The following is a 25,457-nucleotide window of genomic DNA, read 5'->3' as shown; positions in this document are numbered from 1 at the left end:
GCGCGATAAGCGTTTATTGCGCTGTGAAAATTATGAATGGAATTCAATGGTGACTTACTGGAAAATTCGAAATGTAAAGGAAATTGGAAAAATATGAAATGACTACTAGTCAATTCGGCTCTGAATGACCAAAATGTTAGCGCTTCTGTGAAATTTAGTGGACTGTATTTGAAATTTTGAAATATCGCTAACACAAAAAAATGAAAATATGCATCGAAACCCTTCTGACACTTACCCTCGATGGCGGTGATGTGGTCCTGGGGATCCCCTTTCTGCTCGAAGTTTCACCTCCAGCACACAATCTCAATATTTTGAAAAAGTAATTGAAAATCTCGTGAAAAAACTCGTGGAAAATTCGCAAAGGTGTCGGTGACCGTATCTATCGATTGAATGAATCGATTCTTCTCTCGCGCAACCAAGCATGCGCAAAGTGCCTTATTGAAGAAGCCTGATGCATAATTTGAATTTAACAAAGGACAGTATGAAAGTTGCACTAACAACCTTGTCAACGGAACTACAATTCCGACTCCTCTGTCCATATACTAAATCCACTAAAGAAATCCGCAATATCGATTATAACAAAGCATCCGAACTACTGCAATGATGTTAATGGAATGTGGCGTTCCTTCTTGAAGGTGGTTGTTATTACGTCTTGTACAACCATTCGTTCAGTAAGGGGTTCACACTGCGAAACCGTGGATCATTAATGGAGTCTTGAGAATGGCTAGAAGAAAGAAGGCCCTATGAAATACCCTAAGAAATACCTTCGGACAAGATCAACCTGTGATTTTCAGAATCATCGTACTTACTCCAACTACTCTTCCGCCACATTGAAAACGGCTAAGATTCAGTATTAGAGGGAACTAACTTCTTCTATGAACAGGAAGAAATTCTTTAAATACCTCAAGTCAAGTCTACGATGAGAGGGCGAGCTGGGTTTCCTACCGTTCGCAACAAGGAAGGCCGTCTCTGTGAGGATTCCCTCGAAACGGCCGGTGTGTTTGCTGATGTCTTCTCTTCTGCATTCTTTAGTGAGTCTGATGGCCCTATTCTAGGAGTTAAGTTTCCTCGAGTCTCTGGTGAAATTTGCGACATTGAGATCAGTGAGGAAGTTGTTCGTGGGTACTTACTTCAGCTCAGGGATACTGCTTCTGGCCTGGATGGCTTTTCTTTCACACTTTTCCGTTGTTGCGCTCATTCCCTGTGTTTGCCCCTATACAAAATATATTCCTGTTCCCTCAAATATTCTACCCTCCCTAAAGACTGGCTAACTGCATCCCTAACGCCGGTTTTCAAAAAAGGGGACAAACTATCACCGCACAACTATAGGCCCATAAGTGTACTATCAACGGCTTCGAAAGTCCTGGAAAGAATCGTATCCGATCATATTACCCAGTTTGCTTCGGCTAATGTCGTTATTCCTAATGAACAACATGGATTCTTGTCTGGTCGCTCCACAATAACCAACCTCATTTTATGCATCAATGAGTGGACTAAAGCCTGGGACCAGGGGGTGCCGGTACTTTATCTTGATTTTTCCAGGGCCTTTGATAAGGTCCCCCACCGTCGACTGCTTGCTAAGCTTTCACATCTTGGAATCAGGGAAAGTGTTCTTGCTTGGATTAAGGCTTATCTATCCAACTGAACTTTTCGAGTTAGGTCAATCGCTCTCTCTCCGTACAAGATATGCCTTTGACATCTGTTGTCCCCTAGCGTTCCGTTCTTGGCCCTATCTTATTTTTATTATTCACTTCCGATCTCCACAGATTGCTCCACTCTGCTTGTTCTATGTTTGCAGATGATACTAAAATTTATAACATTCCTTTGTCTAGCTACTATACACTGCAACGGGACCTGCTTGCAATTAGTGTTTGGTGTGACAATTGGTTACTGCCCTTGAATGTGGATAAGTGCTGTGTGCTTCATATCGGTAGGAACAAGAAGAGAGTACATCATCAGTGGTGTAAAGCTAGGAAGTGTATCAAGATCTACGTTGGTCAAATCATATTTCCACTATTACTGCCAGAGCCAGACAGATGACTTATGCCTTCTAGAATTCATTTTGTGGATGCAACGTTGACACCCTGAAACTTCTTTACACCAGCTACATTAGACCAACTTCAGAGTATGCTGGCCCAGTTTGGTTGCCTTCCACACATGCCGATGTCAGTGCAGCGTTGAATAACTCGAATACTATTCGGAATAATTCGTCCTTCCTACGAGGACAGGCTCAATATTTTCCGATTGCCATCCTTCCTCTCTCGACGTGAGAGGGGTGATCTAATATTTTCGTCCCGAGCGCTCCATGGTGACTTCGGAGATCGTACTCGTGGCCTATATACACTTAATACCAACAGTTTGAGAGGATACCAGTTTAAATTGCTGAAGGAGAAGTTTGTGACCCCACAACGCCACAGTTTTTTAACAAATAGAATATTCGAGAGATGGAACCGTTTGCCGAGTAACGTGATAGATGCTAGGACTGTCAACGGATTTAAGAATGGCCTGGATCTTTTTGGAGCAAGATCTACTTCTACTTTTGTATGAACTTCTTTTTGTAAATTTCTGTCTGAGTTTATAGGAAATTTCCTCTACTCTTATACTTATGTTAATAATAATGATAATAATAAAATATGTCTGGCCGGTCTGGCAGCTATCTAGTAGATGGCCTGCCGGGCAGCCATCGTAACGACGTAGACGGTGCAGCCAGCCACGCCTGCTGTCCGCAGTCCCATTCCTTTTTCCTCTCTCTTTCACATCCTTAATAGGGGTGCTCTTTCTGCTCTCATTTCTCTACCCCACACCCAAACCGAGAAAGGCGAGCACAAACCCATGAAAATGGTGATAACGAGAAGCCTCGGAAACAAGTCGCTGCCTGGGGATCGTCAGGGCATGTCTGGAGCCGGCGCTGGACATGACAGCATGCGGGACGTCGGTAGCAGGATGTTGAGGAAGCGGGCTCCTGCTGCAAAAGAAGCTACAGCTCCAAAGCAACAACAGCAACCAACGAGCCCAATTCAATCGCCGACTCGAACCGCTGAAGGTGCTGCGCAGGATATTCAGCCAGTGCTCACCCAAGCGGGGTTAGTTAGAAAGCGCATGAAGTGGACAACGTCCATGAATGAAACTATAGTGCGCATATATAACTCCATGACGGGACTAGGGCAGAACACGAACAACTATAGGAAAAGGCTCCATGAGGAATTCTGCAACGCCTACCCAAATCTCAATGTCACAGAACCACGAGTGGCAGACCAGTACCGCGTAATTCTGAGAAATGAACTAATACCAACGGCCCGAATCGACGCAATTAAACGAGAACTTCAGCGTCCGCCTGCAATAGAGAATAACACCAACACCTCTGATGAAATTCACATGCCTGGGCAACAACAGGCAGAAGAAACTAATACTGAAAGTCCATCTTGCAACGCAAGTGAGCCTGAACACCAGGACGATAGGGAAGAGCTCCACCGGCAAGTTGACTCTGACATGAGGAGATACTTTGCCGAACTGGAAGGAACAGATCCTCTTCATCGAGTAGCACCTACACGGCTCAATACATCCAAGAAACTGTCACTCATAATCGACATCTTGAATAAGGACGTTTTACCTGAATACCTACAGAACGGAAGTTCATTGGAATATCTGCATCTAGTTTTTCACTGTGCAGCGCTAACGACAGCGAAAACCATAGGGGCAAAAATTCGCCGAACAAACAATGATAGTCCAAAATTACACAAATCACACGCGCCAGCATAGCAGAAACGTCTTCAACACAAAACAGAAAGGCTAAGAAGAGACATTGGACGACTGACGGAGTACTTGAACGGGAATCAAGGAAGAAAGGTTGTGAAAGCTGCCAAAGAGATCATGGATAGAAACAGGACACACACAGAACGAGAGACGGTGAATGCTACAGCTTACCATTGCCTCGACACTCTGAAGCAAAAATTAAGTCTGTACGCAGAACGCCTGAGGAGATATAAAAGCAATTATAGCCGGAAAAGAGACAATAATACATTCGAAAAGTCGGAAGAATCTTTCTACCGGTCACTCACATCGTCGGATGGAGAAAATGGAAAGTCACCACCAAAGGAAGCCATTGAACAATTCTGGACCGAACAATTATCAACGAAACCTCACTTCAATGGAGATACCGGATGGATTGAAGATGAAAAATCTGAAGATATAAAATATGAGCCGATGCAACATGACATGATCACAATTGAAGAAGTAAAATCAGCTATCAGAGGACTGCACAACTGGAAAGCACCTGGGCCTGATGGATTACAGAACTTCTGGATCAAGAAACTTTGGATCATGCATGACAAATTGACCTCCGCAATAAATGATGTCATTGAAAATCCTGAAAGAATGCCAGTATTCCTTACACATGGCACAACATACTTGTTACCTAAAGAACAAAGGAATACAGAAGACCCATCCAAGTACCGACCAATCACATGTCTTCCAACGATGTACAAATTAATCACATCGTGCATTTCAAACCGAATTCACAACCATTGCGAAAGGAATAACATCATCGCCATGCAACAGAAAGGATGCACCAAAGACAGCCGAGGGTGCAAAGAACAACTAATAATAGATTCAGTTATCTGCAATCAAGCGTTCTCCAAGCGAAGGAATCTTTACGCTGCGTACATATACTACAAAAAAGCATTCGATTCTATACCTCACGAATGGCCCTTGACGATCTTGAAGATTTACAAGGTGGATCCCAATATTGTTAAGTTCCTGAAAAACGCCATGTCAACCTGGCGTACTAGTCTTCAAATGAAAGCAGCAGATGGCTCCATTACAACAGGACCTATTCCAATAAGACGCGGAATTTTCCAAGGAGACTCGCTGAGCCCTCTGTGGTTCTGCATGGCCCTGAATCCCTTGTCTCATAGATTGAATTCTACGGACTACGGATTTTCCATCAAGAGCGGCAGTAGAACTATGATGAAACTGAATCATCTCCTTTACATGGACGACTTGAAACTCTTCGCATCTACCAAAAAACAAATGCAACTGATGCTGAAAATGGTTGAAGGATTCTCGGAAGACATCAAAATGAAGTTTGGACTTGAAAAATGTCGACTGCTTAACATAACGAGAAGTAAAATAGAAGATGGTACGTTCAAACTCAAATAAGGTGCAGAAATTGAAGCATTAAAGGAAGGAGACACATACAAGTATCTAGGCATAAAACAGGCAAGAAAAATCAATCAGACCCAGATGAAGAAAGAATTAACGGAGGAGTTCACCCGAAGATTGAGGAGGATAATGAGAACTGGTCTTAACAGCAAGAATCTGATAAAAGCGATTAACACCTACGCTTGCTCGGCGCTGAGCTATTCATTTGGTATTATCTCTTGGACGACCACCGATTTAGCAGCTTTACAGAGAAAAATAAGGACGATGCTGACTAAACACAATAAACATCACCCCAAAAGCTCAATAGAACGGACAGAGCTGCCACGACATCTTGGGGGTAGAGGAATTGTTGATTTGTCCAACCGTATGTCCCAGGAAATTGAAGGACTTCGAAAATATTTCTTGAGCAAGGCAGCTTCGTCAGAACTCCATCGAGTAGTTTGTGTTGCTGATAGTTCTACACCATTAAAGCTGCAACAGGATCACTTGGAAACCGTCGAACACTCTGCAGAGGGTAAAATGCAGAAACTGATTGGCAAACCTTTGCATGGGAGGCACCAGAACGAGGTCAACCATGATTACGTCGACATATCTGCGTCGAACTACTGGTTGACTTCCGGAAGGTTGTTTCCTGAGACAGAGGGCTTCATGCTCGCCATCCAGGATCAGGTGATTCCAACAAGAAATTACATGAAGTACATCGCCAAGGATGCCTCAGTGGCGGACGATAGCTGTCGTTATGGCTGTGCGACACATGAAACTATCCAGCACATCACCGGGGGATGTCAGAAGTTCGCGGGCACGGTGTACAAAAATATACATGATGCTGTTGCCAAGATTCTTCACCAAGAATTGGCACTAAAACACCAACTTCTAACTTCGAAAAAGGTTCCTTATTACAATTACCATCCAGATGCTGTGCTGGAAAACGAACATCACAAGCTCTACTGGGATCGCACGGTTCTCACAGACCGAAAAATAACCCACAATAGACCAGACCTCAACCAACCACCACCACGAGCCCGAAAACCTGGAAAGGGCTCCAACAGAGCTTAATCCTTTTGATATCTGAGATATCTGGGATGAGTGAATGTTCCTCTGGAGAGGAGAGTGCAAGGCAAGGCTAAAGTCATAATAAAAATGTACCTATAGTCTATCCAAATCCGAGAGGCCAGCGTAAACAAACTGACTAACGCGTGATATTATTTAAGGTACTCCTCTTATTGGTCAAAGCTTCAGGAACGCCATGTTTGCAGGTGGGAGTAATGCAGAACCGCATTACGTTTGATTCATTGATTGTATGCGAATTGTTGTGCAGAACTGCAGAGATCATTCATTGCTTTTTCTTTCGTAAATTGGTTTATAGTTGTAGCAAGTTATTCAAGTTACAAGCATTTAAGATAATGTCAAGTACTGAAACTGCTGAGGAATCGCGTGTTGACTTAAGTCCTCCAAAAAAAGAGACGTCTGAAACGACACTTCAGTGCCGAGATAAAAGATATGATTTTGAATACTTATAAAATTGAGATTATTCAAAATGCAGGAATGTGTTTAAAGGACGTAGAACTCCGAGTTGCTGAGAGACTTGGCATTGGAGCTCGAAGTGTTAGGAGAATTATTTCCGAAAACATAAATTCCGGTGTTCTATCACAGCCGGCAACAAATCAAAATCGGACCACCAAATGGGAGTCCTTATCAGATTTCGATAAAAATGTAATACGGTGAAAAGTTCACGAGTTTTTCTTCAGAAATGAACACCCGACTATAGAGAAAGTATTAAAAATAGTTAATGAAGACTCGAACCTGCCAAATTTTAAGAAGAGAACCTTCTCTATAATATTGAAAAAACTTAATTTCATATATGGACGTCGCAAACGCAACAGTTTCTTAATGAACCGTGACGACATTAAATGTTGGAGAAGAAACTATCTCACGAAAATTAGGACCTTCCGTGATGAAAACAGGAAGATTTACTGCTTGGATGAAACTTGGGTAAATGCCGGTCATACTAAATCCAAAGTGTGGACCGATAAAACAGTTACATCTTCTCGGCAAGCGTTACTTGCTGGATTATCTACTGAATTAAAAATCCGTCTGGGTAGGTCTTGAATTTTGAGTTTAACCCTCGGTTTCATAAAGCTTGATCAGAGAATCAACGATCGATTGACGGATGAACGTCAATTAGTTTTCAGTCGATAAGTTGGTCATAAGCATTCTGAATATCATTCTTGCACCAAATAATTATCTATACACCCCCATTTGATGATTATCAACTGCTACTCCTCCAATATATTCGGAAATATGAAAGTTTCAATGATTTGCTTCGAGAAATCGAATGCCAAATCGTTGATCGAGCAATCAAAGTTTTGTGAAACTTGATGTAAGTACCTTTTAGGTGGAAAACAATTTCAACATTCTTTTTCAAATGAAGTGAATATATTTTTCCAGGCAAAGGGCAAAGAATTATAGTGTGTCATATTGGCAGTGACACTGGTTTTTTAACTGGAGGACTCTGGACTTTCCAATCCAAAAAAACTGGTGACTACCATGAAGAAATGGATGGTCAGTCCTTCGAAAAGTGGTCGAGGGTATACTTCCTAAATTGGAGGAAAATTCTATAGTAGTTTTAGATAATGCTCCTTACAATTCAAGGAAAATGGAAAAAATTCCTAATTCACAATTCAGAAAGAGTGATATCCAACAATGGTTGAAGGAGAAAAATATTGATTTCACCCCTGACCTCATAAAAGCGCAATAGTTGCAGATAGTCAGGCAGAACAAAGAAAACTTTGAAAAATACATCGTGGATGAAACCGCAAAGGCCCAAAATATTACTGTACTTAGATTACCGCCCTACCACTGCGAACTGAACCCTATTGAATTGATTTGGGCCGATGTCAAGAATTTTGTGGCAAATAAAAACACCACATTTAAAATGGCTGACGTCCAAAATCTTTTTCAAGAGGCTCTCTCACGGGTTACTTCCGAAAGATGGAGAAAGTGCGTGAAACATGTCAAACAAAAAGTTGAGGTAGACATGTGGAAACTGGATAATATTATGGATGATATAACAACAGTCATCGTCAACTTAGAGGAAAGTTCTGCATCTTCTGACGACACTACGGGGTAGTCACTTTTACAAAAAAAATATTGTTACACATTTATATACATAGTATTTATTAAAGTGAGAACTTTAGATTAATTGTTCATTACTGAGACTCGTAGATAAGCATACATATTTTTCACCGGAACTGGAACACTCAAAAAGTTTTAAAATATAACGCTCTCGGAATTCAATTTATTAGTACACCTCTGCGTTATCACGTTCTTGACGCATTAGGATCATTTGTTTACTTAGTATTTCTAAAAATTTCTTTACCGGTGAGTATTCTATTATTGATGGGATTTGATTCTTCTTTTAAGGATGCATTTAAAATACTAAATATTTTTGTTAAAAAAAAAAATTTGGAGCTCCACAATATCTTATCCAATATATAGTATAATAGATATACAGGGTGAGTCGGGAGAAACGGACCAAACTCCAGGTGTGTATTATACGCGTAAAAATAATTTCAAAAAACCCATATGTTCTTAGGTATACGATTCTCATAGTATTAGCCTAATTCTCAAAGTATAGCCTAATTACAAAGAAACAAAATTTCTTACATCAACATGATTTCAATCATAGCGCTATTTCAAAAATACCGCCATTAACTCCTAAACACATTCTACTTCGTCTGCGAAGGGCTCTTGTTGCTTTTTTAAGTGATTAATGTCGTTATTCGACAAGCTTTGCCGCATTTCTAATGCGTCGAATTAGGGCGTCTCGGATGTTGACTTTCTTGGGTTTTTAAAATTATTTTTACGTGTATAATGTACACCTGGAGTTTTGTCAGTTCCTCCCGACTGACCCTGTATATGGGAGCATACTGGTAAAACAGCTGATTGACCGGCGCGTCAGCCCCACTCTGGACCTCATGAATCTCCGTGTTGGACCTGAACTGTCAGAATTTTCAGTTCTTTTCGAAATTTAAACATTGAAACTGCTTTTCACTACTCTTTTCGCTTTGTTTCGTGTTTCTAGGCCTCTAGTGTTAACATCGATTTTTTTGTTCAGAAACATTTGTTCAAATTTCTCTTACTTTACCTCATTAAATTCTCATTCAATTTTAGTGCAAACTAGTTGTGCGGAAAAGGTTATGTATTTGTCTTCTCAAAATTAATAATCACTTAATTTTCATGTCATTTTATTATTTCTTTATGTTTGAAATGTGTCCACGTATTAGATAACAGATGACAGAGTGATACTGCTCAATTTATAAGTTCACCCGATTCAGTTCGTTCATGTGCATTCTCATAAATATATATGTATGTTCGACTGCATCATAAACACTTCATTTATGAATTCGTTTAGTGTCCATAATTGACTACTTTATTGGACACCACTTTATTGGACTCAACTGTCACTATCATTCTGTCAAGTAAATATACTAGATGCAAATAACACTTTATTCAAGGAAGAATAATTGAACTTCGACCTTAAAACAAAATTATGAATAACTATTCTAAGCATTAGTGTGGTAGTGAATATCAAAAACACATTCTTTGTTTTCATAAAAATGCATGCCTGAAAAAGTCGAGCTCGAAGTGGAAGCACAGTTTTCGATCTGCAATACTCTTGATGCTAGCATCAACTACTTCCTGGCCCAATATTCTGGTGGCAACTTTCTGATTCATCTATGTAGTCCATAGCAAAGAACTTTTGTGAGCTTTCAATTCACTATTGAATAAGCCAGAATACTGTCTTATGTTGATTTTACAATTTCCTTCGTTTTACACCACTTGTTAAAGGCCGCATACATATTTTCATAAGCACTTTTAGATTTATAGTGGGTAAAAAAGATTCTTTGTCGCTTACGGCTAAATTTTCTACGCTTTCTCCTCCAGCACTTTCCATTTTTTGGATTACCATGACGTTTGTCACAAAATTAAGGAAGTAAACAACTGTTTACTAAGGTTGCTAAGGTCGCTGGTTACTAAGGTAAGAAAATCAAAAGCACACTCAATGTTTTTCAGTGATAAGCCATTTCAGAAAATGAAATTTCTGCATTGCAGTCGAACATAAAGCTTTGTATGCAACTCGTACATAATTAGGCTTTATGGACTTGCCCAAGTTATTGGCCTCGCTCGCTTTGCTCGTTCTGCCATAAACTTTTGGACTCGTCCATAAAGACCTAATTTATGTACTTGTTACATAAATAGCTATTTTGTAATTTACAATTAACATAGATTTTCAGACCCTTTATGTCTTCCTCTTTGGTAATGAATTCCGGTTTTATCATGCTCATCTTATGACATCAATCAGATTATTTCATTTCTCAAGTAAACTCTATTGTTAACCTCTTACTAGGTCAATGACCTCTTTGATTGTATTGTTCTAACTGAAACCTGGCGTGTTGACAATTTCGATCTTCTTCAGATGAGGGATTATGATTTATTGTATAATGAGGGTGTGGTCAATAGAGCGGAATGTGTGGTGGTTTTCATTAAAACTGTTTTAAGATATACATATGAGATTATACATAACAGCAACGAATTACAAATCATATTCAAAAACATATTGGGAGATGTAAAGCAATAGAAATAAAAATTGCAAAAGGAGAGCACACATATAGCCATATACAGGTCTCATGATGTGATAGATATTGACTTTTTAAATAACTTTTTTCTCTACTTTAATGGAATCCCTTCTTACAGAAACTCTTTTCACGTAATCATTGGAGACCTTAATATAGATATACGGAACGAAAGTGTCATAGCGTCCCAGCACAGTATCTGGATCTCTTGTATGAAAATGGTTTCAAAGCTATGATTACCACAATCACAAGACCAGCAATTGGAACATGTCTGGATCATATCTTCTTGAAAGCTAGGAATAATATTTTGAATTGCAAATCTTATACTGTTAAACTTGATATAACCGATCACTTCTCCACCATTGTAGATATACCTTTTGAATATCAGAGTAAACTCAACAGCAATCGGCCTAGGTACAAGTATTTTGTTGATTATAAGCAAATGACCAGAAATTTAGATAAATTTGATTGGACTATATTTTATCAAATAGTTGATATAAATGAAAGTGCAAACTACTTAATTGACACCATAAAGGGAGAAATCGAAAGAGCCACAAAAAAAAGTCAAAATGAAAAATGCAAGTAGAGGGAGGAAGGCTTATATCACCGAGGGACTTCAATTGAAATAAGGGACAAATTATTTAGAGCATACAGGGTGAACCCAAATAATATACAACTGAAAAGAGATTACATAAATTATCGGAATAAACTTCACCATCTAATAAAAATAGCAAAAGAAAATTATTTCAAGAAAAATTTTGACAAATGCGGATCTGTCAGTGCATCAGTATGGAAAACTGTAAAATCTGTAAATGAAAACTATAACAGAAAATTGGAGATTAACAAGGTTATAGGCCCTACTGAAAATATGGTAACTGAAAAATCTGATATTGCAAATGAATTTAATGATTTCTTTTTTCTATCGGTAAAAACCTAGCAGAGGCAGTTCAGAGACCTCTGAGAACACCAATTAAAAGAAATTTTATTTTTCTTGCACCAACAACTCAGCAAGATGTCAGTATACATGAATTGTATACTTGACATTGACTCAGCGGGTATAATGTCTAGTTTTGCGGATGACACTGTGATCTTCTATGAAGATGAAACATGGAAGAAGTTGAAAAAGAAACTGGAAGTGGATTTGAACAATTGGATTGATGCATTCAGTGCTAGACTCCTAACAATTAATTTTAATAAAATATACTTTTTGACATTTAGCTGTTAAGCCACAAACATCCCCAAATATGATGAGCTGAGCATACGTAAAGAAGGTGCGATTTGCGATTATTGAAATTTTGAAGAGGCACCAAGTGAAATACCTTGGTATTGTAATTGACGAACATATGAGATGGAATTTTCACATAAATGGGATAGTATCTGGCCTGAGAGAACTACTACAAAATTTTAGATTTCTGAGACATGTTCTAGACTATACAAGATTAAAAACAGTGTACTACGCTTTAGTTGAAAGTAGACTTACATATGGAGATTTGTTGTGGGGCTCAGCTGCACATTGTCACATAATAAGGTTAGAAAGGATGCAAAAAAGTATGCTGAAATTAATACTTGGTAGGCCTAGAGATTATCCTTCGGATAGCTTATATAGAGAGGCAGATGTTCTTGATATAAAACAACTCTATTTTCTGAGGTGTGTGAAAACGAAGGATGAGGACTGCAATTAAATTATGTGGAACACAATTATCAGACCAAATGTGTTACACAGCAGAAGACAAGAAACCTTTTTTCCAGCACTGTTGGTCGTCGATCGCTTTAATATCTGGGAAATAGATTATTTAATATTTGGCCATGGGAGATTAGAAGTTCGAAGACTAGGAGACTGTTTCTTGTTCGTACGAAAATATTTCTTAGGGGAGCGACCTAGGAATGTTGTCAGCTGCCTGATGGAGTGAGTGGATGTCCTTCTGTCTAGAATGGGGTTTGATTCTGGTTGGATGGACGGTCATTGCTGTTGCTTGATTATTCAGTGGAAGGAAATTGATCCCACACATTGGCAAAGCCTTTGTTGGAGTTTTTCGTTTTGTTTATTTACATTAATGTGAAAGAGAGAATGAAATATTTTATTCTGTTTAAGAAAAAGCATCAGTGCTAAATTTTGTAAATATGTCAGATAAACAATATTCTTCATCTTCTTCTACTTTACATATTGGCAATTACTGTTCTCGAGTTTCAGATAACTGAATCCTCATGCCTTCAGAATGGACCCTGGTCCATCTGGTCACTATTCTTTGTCGATGAAATGGAATTTCTGGTGATACTTTGATGGTTGTTTGTTAGTTCGATTTAGATAGTAACATTAGCTGATTTAATTATCGGTGGAGGTTATGCATCATGCATCTGAATTAACTTTGTTAATTATTCACCTGCCTTATTTTTGAAGGCGTGATTCATTTATTATTGTTTAATATTGAATAAGTTGAACTTTATCAGTGTCTAAGTCTGGCTTTATGTGACCTTGTTACTGTATTATAGCTTCATGCGGGTACTGATTCATTTCATGATTCTGAACTATGTACAATAAACGTTTTTACACTACCATCTCAAACTCAATTCTCTGATAACAGTACACAAAAGTAATTTGCCAAAATCTGAACATCCCCGATTCTAAACAATAGTGAAATTAAGAGTGTTGATGTGAAAGTAGAAATATGGATGGAAATAGGGATGAAGCTGAAAGGTGTATTCAATAAGCTCAGAAATGCATTGATTCAATGGGGAGAAGGCAGAAAAATTTCTGCATAAAGCTAAACGCTTATTTTCTACACAAAAAACGAAGGGGAAATTATTTAATACATAAATTTACGTTACATCATTTTCAAATTATGTTTTTGGGTCTCCTAGTGCAAGTTCGTGTGATGGCTCCTATACCAGAAAACCAGCAACCGAGGAAACGTAAATTGTATACAAAAAAACAGGTAAAAGCCGTGAAGAGAATAAATAACTGTAAGGATTATTATGAAATTCTGGGTGTTAGTAAATATGCGACAGATTCAGATATCAAAAAAGCCTACAAGAAGTTGGCATTGCAGATTCATCCTGATAAGAATAAAGCACCAGGATCTACAGAAGCTTTCAAAGCAATAGGTATGTGAAGTATTAATTTGATATGAGCTTGAAGAAAATGTTTAATTGTGATTTTTAGGAAATGCGTATGCTACATTGATAGATGTTGAAAAACGTGAACAATATGATTTATGTAGAAGTTACAAAAAAAGAACTGCTGACAATTCTCATTTCTATTCACATTCATTCACCAAAGGTTCTAGATCTGAATTTACACCCCCCTTTGATTTTGGACAAACCTCTAGTCATTATGAAACCCGCAGACAAGGAAATGAGGTTCAGTAAACACCCAAATTGCATCATGTATTTTGTATTTAGTTTATGGCTTATGTTTTAGCAAAGAGGATATGGTGCATTTATAAAGCTGCTAATTATATTACCAATTATATGGTTCGTGGCATCAAGGTTCTTCAAATCTAAGCCACACTACATTGTGCAGCAGAATTCGTAAGTTCACTCTCCAATCTTTACTTTCCGGATTCATAGGTAACAAAAAAAAATGAATTGCATCTTGACATTAATGCTCATATTCGCGTTGTAAATGGTGGCCGCCCGTGAAACCCGAATATGTCTGTAACCTATGGAGGGTAGAGACACTTCTCTCTCTCCCCTCCATACTGTAACCTTAGAAATCGCGGAGCACCGGAGTACCCTCATACTAATATACACCAAAGATTATAGAGAATCTATATAATCTTTGAATATACACAGTTAATTGAATTCACTCTGAAGAAAGGCCATATATTCCCTTTTATTCTTTTTAAACAACAAAATACGCATCCAAATTCAACACCCAAAAATCGATCAGCTTTTAGGCAAAGATTATAGAGTTAGGTTAGGTTAGTTAACTCTATAATCTTTGCTTTCAAGGTTAGGAAAGCAATAACAACATACATACACATACTCCCCACGGTGGGTGGCCTTTTAGAACTTTACGGAGAACGGTATCATATGATTCTTCTGAAAGTTTGGGTACTAGGGTTCACGCTTCTGATCTACATATCTGACTAAAATATTTTCAATGTTGTGACGTTGCCGCTTATGCGGAAAAATACTTGAGATACCCTATGTATTATAACACTTTTCGCTTCCCTATAACTATCTGAGTATTTTTCTCTAGAACTTTCCTACTCCTATTCCTCATAATTTCGGAGATATTAACTGTTTTCCACAAAAATCGACAAAAACATGGATCCAATGAAATAGGCATGGAAGAGACATATCATTCAAGAATAATTGACATTCCAGTGGGCTTTGAAGGTCCAGACAGACAAAAAAATTTCAATAATTTCTTTCTACGTTGACCAAGTTTCATTATTATTTCGGATTATTTTTATCAGAAAAAGATATGATACGTATGAAAAAAGCAAAACTATCCTGTATTAGATGTTGAAAAAGAATTACTATAATTCAAAAGTTGGTAGATGAAGAGAAGAAAACTCAATTTTTTATATCAATTCGCCTGCAACTTTCATATTCCAAAATTTATGTATGAAAAAATTTATATTATTAATTGATTTTTTTTTCTTCATATATCAACTTTTAAATCATACTAATTCTTTTTCAACATCTAATACAGGATAGTTTTGCTTTTTTCATACGTATCATATCTTTTTCTGATGAAAATAATCCAAAATTATAATCAAATTTGATCAACGTAGAAAAAATTAACGAAAAATGAAGTAGGTAAGGTGAGAAATTTTTTGAAAAACACAACAAAATATCTCGGAAAGTGTTGATTTTTGGTTATCAATAAATATGGCTCAAACGACAGCAAATGAGTGATACTAACACCTCCTTCAAGGTTCATGTCTATCACCCTGTATATATTGAAACCAATCCAAAAAGGTGGCTCAATTACTTGCTCCAAAAATGATAACTGTGTATTCTCTTGGCCTCTAATGGAACAAAAAGCAAAAACAACCCAATTTATCTGCCGACGTTTCGTCAAATATATTGACATCTTCACAGGCTAAAATCAAAAACAAGGGATATAGTGAAAAGAGAGATCAACAATTGAAAACAAACAATAAAAACTAATCGATTAGAACTGAGAAATGAAAATACTGAAATGATAGACAGAAAAATTTCAGAACAATTATTATAGACAGATGAAAAGTTGTGCTATGGGTCCCCACATCTCCTATTATTGCTGAAATTGTAATGTATATTTTGATAATTACTGTTTTGGCTTTAGGTCACCATACCTGTTTTGTATGTTTGTAGACGACATGTTGTTGTTGTTGCCAGGGGGATGACATAGATTTTGTGCTGAGTTTATTATGAGTTTAATTCTTACAATGTTCACATTCAGAACAGATTCGCGAAGGAGGTTGAAAAAAATTCCAAATTACCTTTATTAGATTTACCCATTGTGAGTCAAGGTGATAAACTCATCACTGATATATAGGTACTCAAAGCCAATATCTTCAGTTAGAAATGTTCACTAAGATTCAATACATAGTTTTTGGCATGAAATATCTATGGTGAAGGCAACATTACCAAGGTTTTTTAGTTTAAGTGACAAGTGTTTCAGAGCATCAAATTATTGTTGGTTTATCGATTTGTTCAGGGGAGTGGGTACCCAACTAAATTACTCACTACACTCTGGCAAGGGAATTTTCACTTCCACATAAAAATCGAATTTGTGATATTCTTGAGTCAGTCATCGCGAGATAAGTTTTTCCCATTGCTTTGCGAAATTCAGATAACAAGTGATCTGCGGTTTTTCAATTCATTTTGAAAGTTTATATAGGTGATTTTTGGGGAAACGCTTTATTTTGAGCAGTTCTACCTTCTGTTGAAAAGAAGGGTCACCTTTAAATACAGCCTGTATATTATATATAATATATACAGGTTGTTTCCTAATTGAATGTCATTATTTATGGGGGTGGCACGCCACTGACTGTATCCAACTATGAACAAATTTGATCTCTTGAATTTTTTTAGGCCGACTCACGGGTTTCATCTAAAAAAATAAAATCTACGTATGTCTCTGCATGGTGATATTGTCATATGTATGTATTAAAGATATTTTTATGATCATGCATAGAAACGGTTTCTATTTTTTTAAACGGAAACCGTGAATCGGATTGAAAAAAGTCAAGTAATAAACTGTGTTTAGAAATGATTGGGAATTTCAAAAATGATTTTTATTTCAGAAAAACTCTGTGGCGTACCATCAATGTCTGCCAAAATAAGTAGGTCAAATTACGTACGAACGCCACTGGTGGAAATTAAGAAAAAAGTGATACACTAAAAAATGCCTCTTGATTCATAGTATACATGTATGACAAATTTCATTGAAATCTTTGAAGTGCTATTGTAGACATTGATAATAAATGATTTATTTTTGAAAACTTCACCACCCTGTATCTCAAAAGGTAAGACGTTTAGGACATATGTTCATATGAAGTTTTTTTCTTAAAATGGGCCCAAAAATCACCCCCATAAATATTGACACCCAACACTCTATATTTGACCTCAAAAATGGCATAGCAAGCTCAAATTATGATGATTTTCTTCAGATCACTTTATACCTTAGAAGGACCATTTACGAGATTATGGCGGAAGTGGTTTACAAGTTTTGAATCAAAAATCGATAATTGCTCATAAACTATCAGGTTTAGATGTAGGAGAATTTTATGAATATAGTTTCGAAATTAATTTTTACGTTCAACGAGATATAGAAATACCGGGTGTGCCATTTCAAATAAGAAAGTTTTCGACGATTATTTGTAGTAGATATCTGGGAATTAATTATTATCACTCTGTATATTACCGAGTTGAAATTTCCCTTTATATGTAAGTGTAGCCAACTTGTCTACTCGAAAAAATTCTGTCTGTATCGCTGGCTTGACTAGTTTCTTCATTAATTGCTATTTAAAAAAACGCTATATTTTCGATTTTTCGCCATTATCTCGTGAAGGGTGCTTCTGAGCTATAAAGTAATCTAAAGAAACTCATCATAATTTGAGCTGACCATTCCATTTTTGAGGTCAAATATAGGGTGTTTCATTTAAAAAAGTGTAACTTTGGTTTATATATTTTCGAACACCCTGAATATCTATATGACAATAATTCTGAATTGTGCTTTGGGACATCTCAAGAAAAGATTTTCAAAATATCATTTACTCCCTCGAAATGAGAGCCGCGTCTGGGGTGGGCCTGGGATACCTGGTATATTCATATTCATGTTCATATTCTCATTATTTCCATGCTTTTCCAACAAACAATGGGCATGGACACCATTTGGTACTTTTTCATGGCCAATTCTTTTTAGGAAATAGGCATTATTACTGGCGAAACCTTTGACTGGACAAGAATAATTGTCAACTGTTTTTAACGTATAATCCGTTGCCGAAAAACCGAATTATTCTTTATTATGTCAAAAGAATTTTTTTCTAACAATTTCTTTCTCTGATAAGCATTAAAATAATGTTCCTAATTCAAATTTTTTTTCCAGAAAATATCCTGTGGAAGAGATCTCCTCTTATGTGAAGATATTCTCATTCTTTTTTGTGGAAATTCTCCGAAGAATTCCCATGAAGACTTTCAAGTTTCTTTGCCGAGGTTAGAGATGTCTCTGGAAGAAGAATATCTCACTAATCTACAACATTCCTGCTATAGAGACAAAAAAAAAAAAATATATATATATATATATATATATATATATATATATATATATATATATATATATATATATATATATATATATATATATATATATATATATATATATATATATATATATATGTATGTCAATCCTACAGTTTGGGGACGCGTATAACTTATACACTTTATACGACTTATACAACTTATACAGCTTATACGGTGCAAAACGTCCCCAAAATGTATGAAGTATAGTAATTGTGCACACAGTTGTAAGGAATGAATTATGTAATCAGATCACGGTGGTATTTGATGATTTCCATGGTGATTTTTCCCTGCGTTGACATTTGGCTGAGAATGCGGGTAGGTTATATATTTTAAGATTCTGAAAAAGTATCAGTTGAAGCAAAATTATGACGGACAAATTGAAATGTTGTTTTCTTGCTTTTCATCTCCCGTTTCATCACAATTTTTCACCCCCTTCAACCGTAAATATATTATTGACGTTGATATGGAAATTCCATTCATTCCATGAGGGAATTAATGTCTGTGAGGGAGTGCAGACAAATTACTGAAAACAAAAAAGTTTCTGGACGGGCGGGAATTGAACCCCCGACTTCTTGATTACCCGTCAAAAGAGCTTGATCGGTAATCGACAGGTCGTGAGTTCGATTAGTCTGCCTGAAAAGGTCAATTTTATAACTTCACGTTCATGGCAGCACTTCAACTCTCTTTTATGGCAAGAACTGACATAGGTACAACTATGGAGGGTAGCCTCCATTGGTACAACACATTCGACATTAGAAAGACCTTGTGGATTGAGTGTTTGCACGGCATTTTTATGGCCTAAGTACACATTTTCGGGGTACCGGAAACAAACAAAGAGCGCACAGTTTTACGGACGGATGTAGTGTATCTTTTTCGGTGCCTACGTCTGTTTTTGCCATTAGAAAGTGGGAGTGGGCGCTGTACGTTTACGAGTGAAATAACGTCTTATACAATCACTTTTATTAATTTTATTGGAATGCGTAGCCTAGTGAAAATCATGTAATTTAGTTCATAGTTTAATTATGGATTTTCATTAGTATCAGCCTCATCAGTTCAATATGCGAGTAGAGAAGAGACTATAGGCGGGTATATGTCCCCCCCCCCCTTAAGTTACATTTACAAAGAAATACAACAAAAACCCTACAGAATTTCGAAGCTTCCCCCCTTCAATCACTTATTCCATCAGAACATAGAATACTTATGATTTGATTCTTCATTCTAAGCATATTCCCCCCTCCCTTAAATCACTCGTAGAACCGCCTCTGAATCCATGAAAATACTGACAACATCATTTACATCATTCAAGACAAACTTATCGACGGAATTTTATGAAAGTTGGGAGGTTATTATTGATACATTCCGAGATATGAATTATTTCAATATTCCAGGGCTGGACTCATTTATCCTCATTTGGAATAATTAATTCTTTCGCTTTTTAGAAAGAACTTTAATTAGGCTTCAGTAGGTACGTGCCACGTGGTACCACTCAAAGTTGTCCCATATAAGGTCTTATTCTCTTATGAATTTTTGATATCAGACAAAGTTCGAAAAATTGAATGTACATATTCATATTAACATGACTGAAATATCTTATGATTGAATATGAAACGTGAAAGTTTTCGAGAAATATCATTCAGATAAAAACAATCAAATGCATTAATAATATAAAATTTTGCTGTTTAGGATATGACTTATGACAGTTACCGCATGAACATGAACAGATTCAGTAATTAGACATTAATCGCGTTGGACATATTTTAGAAGTTGCCATTGTGAATGAAATTTCACGAATCAACAGAAATAATATGAGACAATTGTGTAACACATAACTATACAGGGCAAGTCTTTGACTCGTAAAAATATTTCAACAGTAGATTCTTAAGGTCAGAAGAAAAACTTTTTCCTGTACTATTCTTTCTGAATCGGCTCGGTTTAAAAGATACAAGCTGTTGAAAAACCATAAAAAATTATAGTTTTAATTCTATCTCACAAACGGTTTTATTGAATGAAATTCATTTCGGAATATGGTTCCATTGTTGTGTTGAGTTCCATTTTCGGTCGAAAAAAGTCGCCTGTTTGCAGCTCCCATATTACCCTGGTATGAGGCCATCGGCGCTCCCGATCGTTAATAAGAAAAATATTGAAGAATCACTGCTGTTAGAATAGAATTGAGCAACTAGGCCATCACGGCCACGGAGGCGTCAATATTACGATGTGAAATATCGATTTTAGAAGATCCCGGATCTTTCAACTATTATTGATATTTCAGCGAAAATACTGGCTTTTTAGGATTGGTTCGATTAATCTGGTTTCAAAAAACGTGATCGGAGAATAAATATTTCTCTCATCAAATTATGATCTATCTATATACTCCGAATCCATGAATCTCAGTTTCTATTTCTATTCGGAAATAAAAAGGTTTCAGTGGAATTCTGGAAATTGAGTTACTGTGAAATCGTTGATTTAGTCTCAAACTTTTGTGAAATCCGTTGTTAAACTATCGATCCTTCACACTTTCTCATCTCTAAAACTTTATACAGGGGGTTTCATAAATATTGCGAACAAATTGAGGATATCAATCTCTGAGTTTTAAATATACAGGTCGGTACATGTTTTCCAGATAAATAACAAACAAGACTCTTCTATCCTAACTTGATGCCTACCATTTTTAACAATTCTTGTGATTTGAAAATATTTTTCATGTTATGCAATTCATTTTTTCGGCTCATTTTTTCAGATCTCTCCAATTTGCACATAAAATAATTAATTCTGTGTTGTTTCGTCTCAAAATCTACACATTAATTTTCCCATTTAAAAAAATGGGGAGATTCAGTATATAACCCTGTACCTTGATTATGAAGAACGATACATCCATAATAAATATACATATGGGTGATTTAGAAGTAGAAGCGTTTCGGTTTCGTTCATTTAGCCTATTCTTATGCGCATTTTTCAATTAATCACCCCAAATAATAATAATAACTGGATATTGACATTTTTCATCAAAGCGGATCAAAAGAAACTCCTTGATTTAATGGCATTTCTTAATTGCTCGAGGAGTCTTTTGCAATTTTTCAGTATACAGGATGTTTCACAAGTAAACGGACAAACGAAAACCGTGAATAGAGGGCGTTGAGCTGAGTTCAAAAACACCTCATATGTGTGTGTTAGGTACTTATTCCGTTTCCGACAAACAGAAGAGTTTATTCAAATTGTCCGAATTTTCGTTCGGCTATAACTCCAAATATTTTAGTTGGATTCGGCTAAAAATTCATTATCCGCTTAAACTTGTAAGTTTCAATAAAACAGAACATTAAAAGTTCACGAACACAGGACCGGACTCATTGAGGCTATATTCAAATTTAAACTCATGAAAAACACCCTGTTTGTAGTTTTTCGTCATAATTTAGAATTTTTCAGGTATCTTAAACTTTGTTATGCCCTATCGGTGGATTATTTTCAATGAATAATTGTTTGGTGGTGAAATGCCTCTCGAAAAAACCGCGCTGCATATTGACTTCACATTCATGTGATGAATATGATCGCCAATCAAATGTGGAAATTTAAAAATGGAATTGGAAATGTTCAACTGACTTTTTTCGTTCTCAATAAATGTCTCGCATTTGTTTTTGATATTTATAGCATATCTGGTTATTCAGATAAATCATTCACAGTGATAATAAGCTTTATTATTGATAATGAACAAAAATAGCAATAAAAAACTACGCCATCATGAAAATAATAATTATAACTTGATATCTTCCGAATGAATCGCTTTTTATGGACAACGTGGACCTGAAGTAATTTTCCGAATTGATTTTCATCTCATTTGGTCTTTTAGTGAACGTTATAATTGGGACGTCGAATAAGTATGATAAAGGCAGTTTCGAATTCTTCACTGATTCCGTTATAGTCATTATTAGATCTATGGAAATCTAATGATTGGTCTGGTCTTATTACAATTTTTTCTTGAAACATTGATGATATTCTTGCAGAGCAAAAGTATTTATCAGTATTTCAGGTCATTTCATTAGAAGGGTAGGACCCCAACATTGGACTGCTAGATCTCGAGATCTGACACGCCGCGATTTCTTTCTTTGTTTTCATTCACACAACTAGTTGTCCATAGAAAAAAGGATTAATTCTGAAGATCAAGTTTTAATTTTTAGTTTCAAGATAGCGTAGTTTTTCCATCTATATTTGGGTATTATCAATTTTGAAACATTTTATCATTGTGAATGACCATTTTGAAGACCGAATATAATACAATTGTTGAACACATTCAACAGAATATTCTTAAAAAAAAAATTCAATTAAGAATTTCTAAATACATTTTCATGAAGTGCTATATTCCTTAAAGGCGTCTGACCAAAACAATTATTTCTAGAACATGATCAACAGGTGGGGCAACCCAATAATTAATTCATTTTGAGACAATAATAATGCAAATAAAGAAAAAGTTAAAATTATGATTAAAAACTACATACACGGTGTTTTTATGAGTTTGAAGTGAAATAAAGCCTCACTGAGCCCGGTCCTGGTGTTTTTCGACTTTTAATGCTCTGTTTCAATGAAATTAACAGCTCAAGGATAAATATAAATTTTCAGTCGACTTGATCGAGAATTTCAAGTGTTATAGCCGAACGGATATTCGAGAAATTTCAGGAAACCCCGAAGAACCGAAGGCACCTATATGCAGGGTGTCTCAAAACTAGAGAATCAAACGTCAAACCACCATAGAGTAGATCAAATACTATCGAATGACACCAACATTAGTTGAGCGAAAATGTACCGTTTCTAAAAAAAACCTAACCTGAAGTTGCCGATTATCGAACTATTTTTTCAATCACAAGGCCAATTTGTGATTAAGGATAGCGTTTTCCTCCCATATTATCACCCCTATAGAGGGGTTAATTCTGAGTAATAAAAATCATGTAGAAAATACATTTTTTTTAATTCACATTTACATAGGTAATCGATTAACTACTCAGAATAATTTCAATTAAGGGAAATAAAACTATAATCTTAGTTCAATATAATTTAAAATGATATCCTTTTTCACAAACTGGCCCTGTTATTTAGAAAAATAATTCGAAAATCGGCAGCTTTAGGTATTTTAGTAAAATCCTAATTATTTTAAAAACGGTACATTTTCGTTGAACTAATGTTGGTGTCATTCGATAATATAATATTTGGTTTACTCTATCGTGGTGTGACGCTTGATTCACTAGTTTTGGGACACCCTGTATATGGGATGATTCTGAAAACAGCTCAATTCCCTCTATTCACGGTTTTCATTTATCTGTTTACTCGTGAAACACCCTGTATACTTCTTGTACTCTGAAAATGTTGAAACAAATGCCCTCACTGTCATATGAAAATTCAAATTCTTCTTGTTGTAAGAAACGTTCATCCCTTTATTACGCAACGCCGACCCTGGTTACATTGCCCGTTGAAAATGAAATCGGCATCTGTTTACTGCAAGACACGTGTTTATGCTGATATGAAGGGTTCAAAATTTTCTACCTGATTCGGGCGTTTTAGGAACGAATTGCTCAAGATGCCGAGTTCGAAATGTTCGAATAACATTTCGTTTTGCGTGTTATAATGGATAAAATTGAATTTATTCTATGGATGATTCGAGAATTATTGATGTCCAGAATGATGAAAATTTTCAGATTTCATTGAAACTCTTGCGAAAATTTTCTCATATAAATATTATGTGTGTGGATATTATATTTTCATTCATTGAAGGAAAGATATTCAGAATAATGAAGTTCAACAAATGATACGAATAAGATTCAATTAGCCTCATCATCCAAAACATTTCAGAATTTATTTCTTATTCTTGTTTAGATAATCCGCTGCATATCGTTGTTCACAATACGACTGTCAATTTAGGACCAATTATAGAACGATTTAATTAATAGATCGATAGCTGACAACTCATTTTGTTAAATGACGGATTTCAGTATCAGACTCAGACTGCTACATAGTATAATGAGAGTTCAAAAAAAATTGTATGGACTACAGAATTTAGATGGTTGATATTGGTTGATGGTGTCGCTAACAGTCAATCACATTTAATTCAGCGTAGTTGTTGTTTTGAAGAAAAAGTAGTAGATTCTCGCAAAATCCGAAACTCTATATGTATAGGCCCAGTTGTTCAGTTCGGGATTAAAGTTTATCCTAGATTAATTTTGACATTCCAAGTCAGTTCTGTCAAGTTAATTTAGGATTATCTTAAAACTCGGCCTAATCCTCAACTGAACAACCGGGCCTTATAGTAGTAGCAACGTAGCATTAATTAAGTCGATATATTATTAGAATGATACTAATTTCTTATAGTGGAGAATAGTGGTTTTTATCCTCGGTATTCACGAAATTCCGGAAATCTTGTATCCCCCGACCTGCTAGTTCCGTATAGGTACTTCTATGACAATAGCATAATAACTCAAATTTCAACATTTTCACAGAAATTTTTGAATTTAAGCGAGAGAAACATTAAAAAAATCGAGATCAAGTAACCGCCTAAACTACGAGCTTGCCGAAGTTGAAACTGGTACCAATCGATTTCTTATAAAAAATTGGATGTATAAAAAAATTACCAACAAAATCGATCACTGTCCGTAATGTAAGGTCTAGTCGAATTGTTATTTCAGAAGGTAAGCTTCAGAGGAATAGGTGAAAAAAATTGCCATCCTCTACCACATTCTGAGAACATAATAAATTCGAAGAAATACCTTTCTCGAAATGAAAATATACAATCAGAAGAAAAATTAACGAATTATTAATTATAATGTAACGTTATTATCCCATGATTTCACTGCTGCGGACTCGTATGTTACCCTCCGGGGGTACCAGGCTGTGTGTAACCCAGGGTCCTAGTGTGCTAGGGCTTCAAAAAATTTATGCGCAGGG

The 25,457-nt window shown here is 36.2% G+C and overlaps 1 protein-coding gene across 5 annotated transcripts in view; it reads left to right on the top strand.

Annotated features, from left to right (window-relative positions):
• The window catches only part of LOC123319709 (dnaJ homolog subfamily B member 12-like), a 30,485-nt gene extending 11,976 nt beyond the window's left edge, over positions 1-18,509 (top strand). For all 5 annotated transcript variants that reach the window (XM_044906635.1, XM_044906634.1, XM_044906653.1 and 2 more), the window contains 4 exons: positions 13,647-13,898; positions 13,957-14,153; positions 14,215-14,324; positions 18,343-18,509. In XM_044906635.1, coding sequence (XP_044762570.1) covers positions 13,670-13,898; positions 13,957-14,153; positions 14,215-14,324; positions 18,343-18,454 — 648 coding nt within the window. In that variant the 5' untranslated portion in view covers positions 13,647-13,669 and the 3' untranslated portion in view covers positions 18,455-18,509. The remainder of the gene's footprint in view (positions 1-13,646; positions 13,899-13,956; positions 14,154-14,214; positions 14,325-18,342) is intronic.
• Positions 18,510-25,457: the final 6,948 nt, after the last annotated feature.

Source organism: Coccinella septempunctata, chromosome 1, assembly GCF_907165205.1.
Source record: "Coccinella septempunctata chromosome 1, icCocSept1.1, whole genome shotgun sequence".
In the NCBI taxonomy this organism is placed as follows: domain Eukaryota; kingdom Metazoa; phylum Arthropoda; class Insecta; order Coleoptera; family Coccinellidae; genus Coccinella; species Coccinella septempunctata.
Note: the sequence above shows the minus strand (reverse complement) of the source record. Positions and strands in the feature narration are given on the sequence as shown.